The sequence below is a fragment of the Babylonia areolata genome, chromosome 1 (genome assembly GCF_041734735.1).
Source record: "Babylonia areolata isolate BAREFJ2019XMU chromosome 1, ASM4173473v1, whole genome shotgun sequence".
Lineage (NCBI taxonomy): Eukaryota > Metazoa > Mollusca > Gastropoda > Neogastropoda > Buccinidae > Babylonia > Babylonia areolata.
Genome location: NC_134876.1, coordinates 48,554,619 through 48,570,814, shown reverse-complemented (window position 1 = coordinate 48,570,814; position 16,196 = coordinate 48,554,619). Strand labels below are relative to the sequence as shown.

Genomic DNA, 16,196 nt, shown 5'->3' with positions numbered 1-16,196 from the left:
TCACACATTCTGTCTAATTCAAGGTGACTGAAAATGTATAGGTCTACACGTGTTAAATCATTCCCTTGGCACACATAATTGAAAAATCGGAACTAGTATATCTAAATAGGGGAACTCTACACGTAAATTTCAAATCGTGAGACTAACGCACACATATGTTTACCCATATGACTTGTATATCAAATGAAGATTGGAAACAATATTAGTTAAACGTATTATTGACACACACATTACTTGTCATAAGCAAACACACACACACACACACACACACACACACACACACACACATCTCTCTCTCTCGGTATATATATATATATATATATATATATATATATATATACAGATAGTTCACACTCTCTTCGTGTACCTGGGCTCCGCTCCTTGCAGAAAAGCACTGAGGTAAATACCAAGACCGGTAAAATTTCTATAATGTATGTATGTATATTACTGGAAATAAGTATAATTTGCCAACACACCCATTGTGTTACGCGATATAGGATCGACTGAAAACCTATACCAGTTAAACAGGGGAAACACCAGGTTTAAAACATTAAACCAATACACTATTATGTGATTGGTATGAAATATATCTATCATAACTTTGCACACAGGGAAGACAAGGAAACACAGGTTAAACCATTACGATAAAACACCCGACTTATTGAAAATATGTACTCACGAAAACCGATAGAGACAAAGAGAAGAAAGGAAGGAAGAAAGAAGGAAGGAGAGAGGGAGGGAGGGAGGGATGCACGGACAAGCACTGACTTGCGGGGAAACTCCAGGAAGAAGGTCTGAGCTACAAAAGCACCGAAGTCCACGATTGCCAGCTTGTAAAACTGCTGCCCCACGTACGTCTCCCAGCACTGGGCACACACACACACACACACACACACACACACACACACACACACACACACACACACACACACAAACACACACACACACACACTCACGCACGCACGCACGCATACTCGCATGCACTCATGCACACACACATATGCACGCACGCATACACACATACGCGCTCGCGCGCGCGCGCACACACACACGATATTATATACGCTGATGAATGAATGAACCAACCAGTTAACCACCAGAACAATTCACCGATTAGTCTGTCACTTAGCTGCAATTATCACTTTGTCGGTTCACCAGTCACGTGTCAATTATTGTCACAAAAACATACAGCCAAGCTGAGGCAACACAATATGAAACACAATATGATAAAGGGCTTTCACGCGAGAACAGAAAGCGTTTTTCACACAGGAGAGAAAGAGTAGAAAATGTCTATCACACGGAGTAGAAAGATTTTTTTTTTTACGTGGTGACAGCGTATAAAGCGTTTTTTCACACAGTGACAGAATAGAGAGCAACTTTTACAGTCACAGAGAAGTAAGCGTTTTTCACACAGTGGCAAAGTAGAAAGCATTTTTTCACACAGAGAAGAAAGAGTTTTTACACAGTGACAAGCCTTTTTCACACAGTGACAAAATGGAAAGTGTTTTTCACACACAGCAGAAAGCGTATTTTACACGATGAAAGAGTAGAAAACGTTTTTCACACAGTGACAAAATGGAAAGCGTTTTTCACACAGAGTAGAAAGCGGTTTTTTTACACAGTGACAGAGTAGAAAGCTTTTTTCACACAGTGTCAAAATGGATAGCGTTTTTTCACACAGAATAGAAAACGTTTTTCACCGTGACAAAATGGACAGCGTTTTTCAAACAGTGATAAAGTAGAATGCGTTTTCCACACAGTGGCGGAATACGAAGCATTTTTCACACAGTGTCAAAATGGATAGCGTTTTTTCACACAGAATAGAAAACGTTTTTCACCGTGACAAAATGGACAGCGTTTTTCAAACAGTGATAAAGTAGAATGCGTTTTCCACACAGTGGCGGAATACGAAGCATTTTCCACACAGTGACAGAGTTAAAACGCGTTTTCCACACAGTGACAGAGTTAAAACGCGTTTTCCACACAGTGACAGAGTTAAAACGCATTTTCCACACAGTGACAGAGTTAAAACGCGTTTTCCACATTGTGACGAAGTGGACAATGATTTTCACACGGTGATAAAGCGGAAAGTGACTTTCACGCAGTGACGAGAGTAGAAAACGCCACTGTTGAACTTGGTTGTTCAGTTAGTATGTTCTGTGAAACAGTGTTAAAAATGTGTGCGCTGTCACTGTTTGGATATTGTTGCTTTTCATTTTGTGCCGTTGGAGCTGAACCCCTGTTGCCGCTACTGCTAATGCTACAGCTGCTGATGTGATTGTTGTTGACACATCCGTGGTGTGTTTTGTTGTTGCTGTTTGAGTTGCGCTTCCTGAGTCTTATCTTGACGTATCGTATCGAACGGTATCGTATCGTATATTGCATTGTATTACAGTTTATCCCTCAAAATGGAGGAGGGGGGGGACCATTGAAAATCAGTGGAACGAGCATCACTACATTCGCCACCTGGAACGTAACATCACTCAAATAGGGTGGGAAACTAAAAGAACTAACTCATGAGATTGACCGATTCACCTGGCACATACCCGGCCCCCGTGAAAACAGATGGAAAAACAACAGAAAGAAACAGACAGAAGAAGTGCATGTCTTGCTACAAACATGTGCATGAAGTAGAGGCTTTGGTCAACAAGAACACAAAGAACACGGGTTCTCGGATGCTGCCCGGTTTTCAGCAGGTTCATCATCCACTGCTAAGGAAACGCTGATTGCATTTGTACAATATCAGTCATCTTCAAGTCCCTGTCTCCCACCCCCATCCCACCTCCGCCCCCTCAACCCCTTCCCCTTCTCCTCCCCTCCCCTCCCCGCCCCTGTTCAAAACTACCACATACTACACTTCTCTTAACTTTCTCAAAAGATTTTCTGGTGAAATGCTGTTTACGCCAAAGAAATCTAAAGAGCATAAGTACTTTTTGATACATGATAAGAATCTTTTCTTATTGTGCGTATTTCCATATTTAACTCGTCTCGTTTTTCTCATGGACGATTAATTCTTTTAATATTCTCATTTCTACACCCCCAAGTTCTCTTGCAAAGAGTACCCACAACCTTGCCAAGATGAACTTTAAAGTACGGTTGAGAGAACACCAAGAGAGGGAAAAACAGTCGACTCAAATTCAGCAAAGAAAGATCCAAACAAACCAGAAATCCTGTTCAGTGTAGCAAAGACATCACCATTGTTAAGTCTGAAGCATATATGGAGGGACAGCAACATCTCCATGAAACACAAGATCAGACTTCTGTGTGCATTGGCACATTCCCTTTTTTCCGCAAGCATGCAAGAAATGGACTCTCACAGCGGATTTGGAAAGAAGAAGCCATGGAAATGAGGCGTTATCGTAAGATACTAAGCATCAGATACACTGATCACATCACCAGATGTGCAAGTGTTCCAAACCATCAAGCAGCACACTGGATTTTATAAAAAAATCTGTAAACGTTAATGAAGAGAAGAAGGCTACATTGGTATGGCCGCGTACAAAATGTCAGTAGCCTTGCTAAAACAATCCTCCAAGGAAGTGTTCAAGTAGGGAGACTAAGGGGAAGACTGAATAAATGATGGACTGATAACTTTACAGAATGGACAGGACAACCATTTGCACAGACGTAGACTTTGACAAACAAAGCAGACCTGGAGGAATATGGTTGACATCTCTTTTGTGATGTGCCCAAATGACTGTACACACAGCTGAGGGAGAAGAAAAAGGATACGTTCTGTCAACAACAACAACAAAAACAACAACACAAAAACAAGGAAGAGCACATCGCTACAGTCCAGCGCCTTCCATACACCCTTTTTTTTTCCACCTGCAAGTGTATTTGTTTACCTGTCAATGCGGAATTTTCATCACAATAATGCCAGTAATGTCGAGGGTTCTTTCCCGAAACGCTACTCACCATTATGTTCCCTCCGAAAGACTTTTGGGGAAGTACAGGCTTCGTGGAGCCGTTGGCAGTATTCCAGAGGAAGTTGCCGCAGCACCTCGCGTCGTACCTTTTCTCCTCCTCGCAATAGTTCTTCGGGCGGTTGGTGGGCAACAGCAAGGTGAGGTACAGCGTGAACGTCAGCACCCCCAGAGAGCACAGTCGCACGAACATCGTTCTGGAATTGCAGATGTGTAATGTGCAGTGTGTGCGTGCATGCGCGCGCGTGCATGTGTGTGTCTGTGAGTGTGTGTGTGTGTGTGTGTGTGTGTGTGTGTGTGTGTGTGTGTGTGCACGTGAAAGGAAAGGAAGGTGGGTGTGAGCCTGTTAGCGCACACGTGCGTTAACACACACAGGCATATTGTAACGAGTATGTACACACGTAAGGACAGAGACAAACGTCCGCACACACCACACACACACACACACACACACACACACACACACACACACACACACACACACACACACACACACACACACACACACACACACCCACATCACATCTAGACACTATCACTATCAGAATATGCGTTTTATATTTTCTTTAATGGAACAAGAATACCAAAATAACCACAGAAATATAAACCAAACACGAAGCTAATTCACTGTTAAAAGCGATAAATACCGACTGTGGAAGAACACACACACACACACACACACACACACACACACACACACACACACACACACACACACGCACGCACGCACGCACGCACGCACGCACCTGATGAGGGTGATTTTGAGCTCCATTGCCGGCAAGTAGCCCTCCAAGCTGACGAGCACATTGAAGATACCAGGGACAACATTGTTGAAGAAGGTGATGGTGAGAGAGGGAAGGAACTGGAAGATCAGATGCAGGGAATACGCTTCCGTTTTGTTTCGAAGCTGCCGACACATCAAAATACCATACAATGCAATGCAATGCAATCCAAACCAATTCAATACGACACAATGCGGTACCATGCGATGCGATAAAATGCAATACAGTGTAATTCTGTGCAATGGGGTGTAATTTTTTTACCACGTAATGCAGTGCAACACAATAATACAATACGATGAAGTGCAGTACAGTGCATGCCATACAATACAATGCAGTGCAATACAATGCGATGCTATGCGATACAATATGGTGAGATGCAATGTAGAACAGAACAGAACAATATTATACAATACAACACAGTCTTGATAGTCCATCGATTTCGATGATGAGGACAGTTTGCACTGCTCATCTGTTGTCGACTCGCGTGCATGAGTAGTTCACAGTAAAGGCAAGGGAACTGTCCTGGCCCAGATGGCACAGTTGCTGCTACCTTCCTCCTCTCACGGGCTTCCGTGATGCTTGCACGGCGTCCCCCTTCAAAGCTGTCATGTGCCTGTCTTGAAAGAGCACACCAGCCAAGCCTGTCCTGCGCACAGTGCTCGAGCTGCCTGGGGGCGATCCCGACACGGGCTACGCTGGCCTTCACACAGTCTTTGAACCGCTTGCGTGGCCTGCTTCGTTTCTGCTTGCCTGGGCAATGTTCGCCATACAGCAGATGGTTAGGCATCCTGGAGTCTTCTATTTGGATGACGTGCCCCATCCTTAGAATCATGGCTTCGATGCTTGTTGTCTAAGCTCTGTCAAGGACTTCCAAGTTTATGATTCGATCAGTCCAGCGGATGCCGAGTGCTGACATCAGGTTGGAACTGTTCCAGCTGTTACAGGTGTCCTCTGTAGAGTCCAGTCTCATCCGCACAGGAGACTGGAGAGAACGATGGCCTTGCACACCTTGAGCTTCGTGGACTGACTGATGTTGTGCTGGTTCAGGACATGTGTTCTCAGACGACCAAGAGCTGGGTTTGTTTTGCAGATCCTGGTGTTGACTTCACAGCACAAACAGAAAACGTGCATGTTTTTGCCATTAAAGCATTTGTGGATGCCCCGTCACACTTTTCAAATAAAGTGGTTTACGCAGAAACTCGGAATACCCGCTTTTCAAAAGAACTACGGTAAAATGCATCGGATATCCGTCAAGACTGGCGAGGTTACCAATAAACAGAGTCTGTGAACAAGCTCATAAGATATTGTTGTTGCCGGAATCAGGCACAGATACTGGGCATCAAGGGTAAAGAAAATTATGACCATTGTTTTGTAACAGTATGGCTTTATCCTGTTTCTTCTTTTGCCCTGTCCAGACTAGATTACTGCAATTCTGCTCTAGAAGTTTTACCATCTTCCTCTCTGGACAGACTACAGAAAATACAGAACAATGCTGCATGGCTTGTCCTCGCAAAAAGAAATCTGATCATGTCACACCTCTTTTGCATCAGTTACACTGGTTTCCTATACAGTCCGGCATTCACTATTATCTAGTGACACTTGCTTTCCAACACTTTGATGAATCTCTTCCCCCGTATCCCTCTCTCCTCTGTATGGGGAACGTACGAACCACGCAGAACGTTAAGATCCAGTTCTGAAACGTTACTGAAAGTCCCAAGAACAAATGTAAAATGTGCAGGGAACAGGTCTTTTAGAGCTCAAGTACCCCAAGTTTGGAATTGTTTACCATATCACTCAGATATACTCCTGAAAGCACCTTTTCCACAAACATTTTTGTACTCAGCACAATGGTCGAAAACCTTTCGCCAAATGGAGTTTTATGCGTGCGTGCGTGCGTGCGCGCGCGCGCCTGTGTGTGTGTGTGTGTGTGTGTGTGTGTGTGTGTTTTATGAAATGTGTGTTATATGGAATACATTTCATTTCAATCTTAGCATTACTTCATATTTTTTATTGTTTGATGAATTATGCTATTTGATTCTTAACTCTGGACGCACTGGATTGACAAAGAGCTGTTGCAATATTTTTTGCTTTATGTTTATATCTATCTGGATGATGCTAGGCGCTTTTGGGCAGCATTCGTACTGGATATCGTGCCATAGAAAAGTTATGCATCATTAAGGTGTTGTTTTTTTGTTTGTTTGTTTGTTGTTGTTGTTGTTGTTGTTTTTGTGTTTTTTTGTTGTTGTTGTTGTTGTTTTTTTTTTGGGGGGGGGACGGAGTCGTCAGGGTTTTATTTGGAAGGCGTTTGCATTGGAATTTGAGGATATGCTCATTTCGTGCTGCAAACAAAATTGATATACAGATAGAGTAAACAATGATAAGGGCAGTTGGCATTCTTCTTTCAAAAGCGTATTCTAACCAGAAAAAAAAATTAACATTCATTACGAACAAGCGAATGAGACTAGCAATGGAAAAGGCTGGATCTGGAAATGCAGTACACTGGTTTGTGAACGGAGAAGGGGGTTCACAATGGTCACGCTGTGTTCAGAATACTGAAGATGAAGTGCATGTGCTTTTTCACTGTACGGCATATTCTGATATTCGACCAAAATATTCTTCTTTTTTTTTAATATAATCTCCACTAATCCAACAAGAAACAACGTGAAAGCCCTCCTGACAATAGAAACTGAAACAATCGTTAATGACCGTGCTAAATATTTGAAGCAATGAATGTGAGAGAAAATAAGCTGGAACTGTCTAACAGACATCATTTTAATTTCCTTTTATACTAGATCATAAGCAAAGGGTGGTACTTGAGGTGAGTTCTAAGGCGTGCTTCAAGTAAGTGTGTGTGTGTGTGTGTGTGTGTGTGTGTGTGTGTGTGTGTGTGCATGCATGAGCTATATGTATAGCCAGGTAGGTGCGTGGGAAGAGGAGAAAAAGTTGTATCTTTTTTAGGTCAGCATATGTGTTTTTTTTTAATGCGTGAATGCTTCTGTAGGAGAGGCATATAAGTAACGGGATGACACTGGGTTAGTTACAGGAGTGGGAAGGGCGGGGGCGGAGTGTTCACATGGTTGTATGAGTAAGTTCATTATTGAGTGAGTTGATAAGTATGAAATAATTTTTCACTAAAAAATACAATTGCCAATGTTTATTGAAATAAGAAGGTAGTGTTTATCTAATTCGTTTTGTGAAGCGACATGTATATAACAGATATTCATCCCAACACCCCGTCCAACCTCTACCCCACAACCCCCACCTCTCCACACATACACTTGACTTTACAGGTTAGTTTGCTGAAGGCAATAAAAAAAAAAAAATTTTAAATTCAAAACCTCGTGTCGTGTGATTGTCTGTGTCGTGTCGTGTCTCTTGCAGATACTCACGCACTTGAAGAACCAAACGAAGGATTTGTTAAGATAAAAGATATATAAATACATTAAAAAAAAAAAAAAAAAAGACCACTAATAACAACAACAACTTGAGAAATAAACAATTTTGTAATGAACAAATGTTCGAATGTGGTGTGTGCGAGCTCACCTCGATGAGCACGGTGGTGGTGTAATAGATGAGGAACAGTGACGATCCGAGGACTAACAGCGAGACAATGTTGATGGCCACACGGACCACTAGCAGCACCACCTCCTGACGCTGAGTTCGCTTCAGGCGCTGCATGCGGCTGTTTTGCACCAGAAGGTCAGCCTGAATGGAAAGCGAGGTGCGGAAGGGGAGGGGGGGGAGGGGGGGTCGGGAGGGAGGTGAAGACTAATAACAATAATGATGACATGAATGACAACAACAAAAAACAGCAATACTACTACTACTACTACTACTACTACTACTACTACTACAATAATGATAACAATAGTAATAATAATCATCATCATCATGACGAAAAATGATGACGACGAAAAATACCATGATGATGGATGATGATGAGGATGAGGATGATAAGTTAATGAATGATATGGATACATATACAGCGATTGTCCTCGGTCAGAAAGCAAGCTCTAAGCGCTTTGGTATTGAACAACGCCACCTCTTCCTGCTATACCAATCACTCGTCCTCAGTGTGATCGACTACGGACTTGGGCTAACAACACCATCTCAAAGCAACCTCCTAAAATTAGAAAGAGTTCAAAATAAAGCTATGAGGCTGATCCTTGGAACAACAAAAGACACGCCCACGGAAACCGTGCGATACCTGCTTGACCTTCCTTCAGTGCAGGCCAGAAACAAGTTAGAACAGGTTAAGACCTACTTCAAAGCATTAGAAAACCCTCAAAGAACCAAAAGGCAGCCGTCTAGGTCGAGGAAGATCATGGATGGGGCAAGAAAAAGACACAATCCAGCTAGTATGCCGACTTCAAGACCTGAAAGAAACAAAAGAATGGGAGAAAAACCCTGAAAACCTCAACCATCTATTCAACACAGCCATTTCACCCACTCTAGGAAGACATTGTCGGGAATGGCCAGAGGGCAAAACTGATGCGGAAGTGAAGCTACTCATAGAGGAAAACAGTAAAGAAGAGGACATCATCATATACACAGATGGCTCAGTCACCAAAGACCAATCCGGTTGGGGATTCACTGCGAAACAAAATGGAAAAACAATTAGGGAAGAGAATGATGCCTACAAAGTCATAACCTCCAGCCTAATGATGGAAGTTGAAGCTGTGACACATGCCCTCCAGTGGCTATCTTCCTTCAACATGCCCGGAAACCAACATGCCATGATTCTAACCGACTCAATGAACCTCATACAGAAAACTGAAAATGGAATGGGAATCCCAAAGTGGCATAAGGCAATACGCAACTTTCGGATTAAAAAACTCACATGGTCATACTGCCCGGGACATGCAGGTGTTAAGGGAAATGAGCGAGCTGACAGACTTGCTGGTAACGCAACAACAACGAGCGGCCTACATCTAGGAAAATCGGAAATCCTCAGAAAAGTCAAAGAATATCAAAAAGAACATGTACAAGGCCATCACACCATCGATCGCCTCAAAGAAATAAAAGCAGAGAGAGGGAGGGGCCGTAAGTCTAGCATGAAAGATAGAGCACGATGCTTTGCAAATCAAACAAATATCTGTGTGCTTTTCCAAATACAATAGACTGAGCAACAGACTAGACGCCACGTTCTTGGCATCAGAGATCTTTTTCCCATCCCTATTGCGGCCAATCAGTGGCAGCCTCTGTGCGTATGTGTATGTGTGTGTTTGTGAGTATGTGTGGGTCTGTGTGTTTGAGTGCGTTTGTGCATGCGCCAAGGTGTAAGTGTACACAAGTGTCAGGAGAGTTCTGTGCACGTGCGTATGTATGTGTGTGTGAGGGGGGGGATGCGGGGGGGAGGGGGGGGTAGAGGATGAGTTATGTGTATGCATGCCTATACTGTGGGAGCAACGGAATATTGGAACGTGCGGGTGTGTATATATATATATATATATCTTTGTATATATGTGTGTGGGGTTGGGGTGGGGGATATGGGCGTATGTGTGTGTGCTTGTACAAGTAAGTGTTCATCTGTGTGTGTGTGTGTGTGTGTGTGTGTGTGTGTGCCGTGGAAGCTGCGATACGTAGCCTAGAAATGAGTGTGTGGAGGAGGGGGGTAGAGGAGGTGCAGGGTAATGTGTGTGTGTGTGTGTGTGTGTGTGTGTGTGTGTGTGTGTGTGTGTTGGGGCTCATGTACGTTTATGTGTATTTGACTGTGCTTTCATATCTGTGCATGTCTGGTGCATATCTGTTATGCATATGTGGGTGTATGTGTGAATGTGTGTCTCCATGTTTTAATTTTATTTGCTTATTTATCATCATTGTTGTCTTTATTTATTTATTTATGTATTTATTTATTTATTATTATTATTATTATTATTATTGTTGTTGTTGTCGTTATTATTACTACTACTTTTTTATATTATAATTATTATTTATTTATTTATGTACGCTAAAAGTTGACTTCATCAAGTTTTTGCGCCTTATACATATTATTAGTAGTGGTAGTAGTTGTTTTTTTTTTATGTATTTATCTATTATATATTCACCACCACCACCACCCCCCCTTTTTTTTTTCTTTTTTTTTTCTCTCAAGGCCTGACTAAGCGCGTTGGGTTACGCTGCTGGTCACGCATCTGCTTGGCAGATGTAGTGCAGCGTATATGGATTTGTCCGAACGCAGTGACGCCTCCTTGAGCTACTGAAACTGAAACTGAAACTGAAACAGTCATTTGCACAACAGGCTGCCAACCTGAGTAGAGCTGACTGACGGCTGCCAATTGGGGCTCATCATTCGTTTCCATTATTATTCAATTAGGTTTCAGTCATGCATGCATACACACTCAGACATGTAAAATTTTACGTGTATGTCCACTTTGTTCATTTACCCCGCCATGTAGGCAGTCATACTCCGTTTTCGGGGATGTGCATGCTGGGTATGTTCTTGTTTCCATAACCCACCGAACGCTGACATGGAATACAGGATCTTTATTGTTCGTATTGGTCTTCCGCGTGCGTATACACACAAAGGGGGTTCAGGCACTAGCAGGTCTGCGCATCTGTTGACCTGGGTTATCGGAAAAAATTTCCATCCTTTACCGGCCAGGCGCCGTTACCGAGATTCGAACCCGGGACCGTCAGATTGAAAGTCCAACGCTTTAACCACTCGCTATTGCGCCCGTCGAGGATGATGATGATGATGATGGAATTAGTAGTAGTAGTAGTAGTAGTTGTTGTAGTAGTAGTAGTTATGATAATGATAACAATGATTATGATTATTGTTGTCATTGTTGTTGTTGTTATCAGACAATTCTACAGAGGACCCATCTCCAGAATGTAGAGCTGCATGTGCTTCACATATAAATGGCTTTTAAAATGTTGATCAACGGGGGTGGGGAACATGACAAATGACATTAATGGAGTAAAAGGAAACACGACTGCAGCACGAGCACCACTGTTCACCATGAGCCTGGGTTCAGTAACGGTGTAACCGCACATTCATCCGTCCTAGCTGCTGTAAGCTACACCAACATTTAACTAAATGACATAAATGTTACTGGAAAAAAAAACACACACACAAAAATTTCATTTCTTCGCGAGTTAAAGCAAATGTTTGTTGACTCGTTTGATCATTTTTCCTGAAAGTTGTAATAAATGCTTCAGGAATCACCTCGACAAATGAGGTACATTCCTCTGCGTCGACCTGTTTACAAATTCTTCATTTGATTTGTCCTTATATGTGTTTGGGATAAATGCCCACTAACTTCCAGTTTATATGCAACGTACAGTACTTCTGTGTGTTTTGTATATTACGATAACAAATATTGTTTTCTTCCTCTAAATATATTGACTAGCCAGTGAGTTGGTATGGCCATTGTAACGGATTGTGAGCATGGTGCTAACTGTTGGGGTGGGTTTTTTTTCATATCTTTATTAGTTACATGAAATATGCAATTTTTGCATGTATCCCCGTGGTGTTTCCTAATAAAAACACATTTTGTTGTGTCTTGCTTTGTCGTGGAACACATAGACCTTTTTCAGTTCCTGTGTTTTAGAATTCGAAATGAGCCAACACGCTCGCATAAACACCAATGACATCCTTCAAACTGAAGTAATGAGGTTTCACGTTAAAAATAAACATGAGCATCAACAGCAATCGTATTCGTAGAACTGTGGTTTCTGATCATTCTGTAGTAAACGAATATACGTATCTCTGCATTTTCCGTATTTTCTTGTGCCTCATGGCTTATGTTGCCAATGTAGTGTCAAGTATTTTAGCATTTACGATCATTAAACTACTGGCCAGTGCATGATAAGCTTGCTGTCTTTTTCGTTGTGTTATCATTGTATTAATATATAATAATATATCATGAGAGTTATCTCCAGTCGCCATATGTGCTTGAGGGAATAGCTCTGGTGTTGAATGTATGTCTGCGCGTGAGTTACAGTGTTTTCGTGATTGTGAAGTGTGACAGTCTTTTTACTGATGGAACGCTGGTCATTTTGGTGTATTTTCTGTCGCTTTTTGACCACGGACAAGGGACTTATGGTTCGATTTGTCAACTTCACTTTCGTCTTCTAGACAGAGCAGCTTTTCGCGACGACCTGAAATCAGGACGTGGGTGCTTTTTGGACTTTTCAGCTGACCAGTACAACACTGCCCTTCAGGCAGCACTGGACAATCACGCCCCTGCATCTCGTTGTAGGGTGTCGCCCTGGAAGGTGTCGTGTCCATGGTTTGGGTTTCTTGCTGAGGAACTGCTAGCAGCGAAGAAAGAGATGCGACATGCGGAAGCACAGTGGAAGGTATCTGGTTTAACTCACTCAGTACGGCTAGTCCTCTCTTCTCCTCTACACAGACCCCTCGGATGTCCAGTGGGTGTCTGAATGACCCAACCTTTAGCTTCCGTCGTCAGAATTGTGGTATTCTTTGTCAACATTCACCTCTTCAGTATAAGAGCCTTCCGCTTGCAATATTTTGATGATATTGCAAGCGGAAGGCTCTTATACTGAAGAGGTGAATGGTAATTGGGGTGAAACGCTGTTAACGTTGTCTCTTTCGCCGTTCGTATGGAGAGAGTTAACTCTACAAACAAATCTACCAGGAAGCCAAGGACTTTGTTACCTTTCGTGTGCACAAAGCGAGGACCCTGTTTTTCAACACAAGATCTCCGAAGGTAAACCAAGCAAAGAACTATGTTGCATTACAAATAAGGTTTGAGGCAGAACAAAATCTTCTTTGCTTCCTTCTGTCTATCTGTTTTCAGTACTGTCCAGTGTCTTCTCAGATTTTTTATGCTAAAAAATTGTTAACCTCAGGAAAGAACTGGATTCACAGTCAGTTGTGTCACATCCCTTGGGAAAAGAGCTTCAAGGTGTTCCTTTTGTTGCTTTCATACATGTTTCAGAGACAGATGTATTTAATGTGTTGAAAAAGTCTGCTCCAAAAACATGTGACCTGGACCCACTACCGTATGAGTGTTTGGATGCTGTTTTGCCTTCACTTACAAAAATTATGAATGATTCTTTAATTTCTGGTGTCTTCCCTGATGTATACAAAACTGCACTTGTTAAGCCCCTGCTAAAAATTAAAAAAAAGCCACTCTGGATCACAATGACCTCAAAAGTTTTCACCCTGTATCCAACCTTGCTTTTGTGTCCAAAATTATTGAAAAAATGTTCTCTCCCAACTTTCAGACCATTTAGCATTAAATAACCTGTTCTCTTCTTTTCAGTCAGCATAGAGATCTGCCCATAGCACTGAAACTGTTTTGTTGAAAGTAGTCAATGACCTGTTACTGTCTGTTGATGAAGGTAAACTGTCTGTGTTAACTTTGCTCGATCTGTCGGCTGCATTTGACACAACAGACCACAGTATACTCCTTTCCAGACCTGAACATGTTTTGAGGATTTACTCAACAGTTCTGAGCTGGTTTTCTTCATACCTATCCAACCGCTTCCAGATTGTATCTGTTGAATCAGTTTAAGTCTGATCCAACCCTGATCTCCTATGGTGTGCCACAAGGCTCTGTCCTGGGCCCCGTTCTGTTCGTTCTGTACACTGCTCCTCTTTCTGATGTCATTTCTGGCCATTCTGTTCTTCACCACTCTTTTGCTGATGATACTCAGCTACAAAAGTCTGCAGAACCAAACCAAGTGCACAGTCTGATTCTGTCAATGCAGGATTGTATTCTCGATGTTAAATCCTGGATAACATTCAACAAACTAAAGTTAAATGATGACAAAACTGAAGCTATGATTATTTCCTCTGCAAGAATGTCCACATCTACTTCTTTTCCTGCGTCTACTGTGGTTGGTGATGCCACAGTTTTCTAAATCAGCAAGGAACCTTGGAGTCATTTTTGACTCAAACCTCTGCATACATGCTCAGGTAGTAAATCTGATACGCATAGTTAATTGTTAACTTCTTCGCACCAACTCTATCCGTCAGCACCTTTCTATTGAAACTACTAAAACTCTTATTTCTGCTTTTGTGCTGTCACGAATCGACTACTGTAATTCTCTTCTCATAGGCTGTCCACATAATATTCTTCAGCGAATTCAAAAACTTCAAAACAATGCTGCCCATCTGACTGTCAGAGTCCCATGTACTGATCACATTTCTCCTCATCTCCGAACTCTACATTGGCTCCCCATTGAAAAGAGAATTAAATACAAAGTTGCGTATCTCTGCTTTTCTGCTCTCCACTCCGCAGGACCTATATATCTTTCTGACCTTATCAGTGTTTACACTCCCGCAAGAAATCTCCGTTCTTCATCTGACTGTTACCTTTTGAAACTTCCTCATGTCAATACAAGAACCTATGGTGAACGTTCTTTCTTCTTTGCTGCTCCTTACATCTGGAACAGTCTTCCTCATCATATCCGTGCATCTGATTCTATTTCTGCTTTTCGCTCATCACGAAAACCTCATCTTTTTAAAACCTATCTATAAGCCCTCTCGGCTTCCTTGTTCTCTAACACCACCGATGTCACCTCACTTTGGATGTATGTAGAGCGGGAAAGGGAGAGTGTGTGTGGAATCGGGGGGTGGGGGGGAGGGGGAGGGTTTTTTGAGTAAGAGTGGTCATGAAAATTTAATGATGAATGTTTTATGTAACTTGCAATTTTTTTTTTTTTTTTCATGTAAAGCGCCCTGAGTTCTTAGAGAGAAAGAGCGCTATGTAAATGTACATTATTATTATTTTTATCATTATATTTCTTGCTTTGCTTGTTTGTTTTACATTTGCTCCACGCAATTCGTGTCGCCGGTGCCGCAGTGACAGAGTCGGCTCTGACCTAGTGTTCATCAGTGGTCAGGGTTCGAGGCCCCGCTTCGGCATGGTGCTGTGTCCCTGGAAGAGGCACTTTATTCTGATTTTCCTCACTCCACCAGGTGTGAACTGGTACTTGACTTTGGCTGGGGAATGTTAAGACGGATATAGGAGAGGACTACGCTCTGCCTTCTTTTGTCGAGTCCAAGACAAAATGTATATAAATTCATCGCCCCGAGGGTCGTGAAAGGCTATGGGACCTGTAACCTTTGGTTAAACATTTCACATTCGAGGGATGGTTTCCACCACCACCACCACTTCCATCTACAGGAGCAACAACAGAAACTATTGTGTGTACTCTATTGCTGTTAGTGTTACTAACTACGGCTATCCATGCTAGTGTGGCTGCTAGCGCTGCTGCTGTTGTTGTTGCTGCTGCTGCATCTCTGTTACTACTACTACTACTACTACTGCTGCTGCTGCTGCTGCTGCTGCTGCTGCTGCTGCTGCTACAACAATTACTTTTAGAATTGACAATGGACACACGAACACAACGAAAAAAAACCTTGAATTCCTGAAACAAGATGTTCTTTCTTTGCTTGGCTGTTTTCTCGTCAAAGATGCAGTAGTCCCAGGCACACAGAACGTTGTTGGTGAAGTGCACTGTGGACTGCTGCTGGTCGTCCATCACAGTCGCCTTCACAGTGTAGCTGGAT

General features: G+C 42.5%; 1 protein-coding gene across 1 annotated transcript in view; it reads right to left on the bottom strand.

The window, feature by feature from the left end:
- The window catches only part of LOC143283566 (transmembrane channel-like protein 7), a 14,329-nt gene extending 8,801 nt beyond the window's left edge, over positions 1 to 5,528 (bottom strand). Inside the window, exons 1-4 of the mRNA XM_076589817.1 lie at positions 5,259 to 5,528; positions 4,673 to 4,833; positions 3,919 to 4,123; positions 769 to 866 (exon numbers count right to left, since the gene is read on the bottom strand). Of these exons, the coding sequence (XP_076445932.1) occupies positions 769 to 866; positions 3,919 to 4,123; positions 4,673 to 4,833; positions 5,259 to 5,528 (734 nt within the window). The remainder of the gene's footprint in view (positions 1 to 768; positions 867 to 3,918; positions 4,124 to 4,672; positions 4,834 to 5,258) is intronic.
- Between the last annotated feature and the right edge of the window lie 10,668 nt (positions 5,529 to 16,196).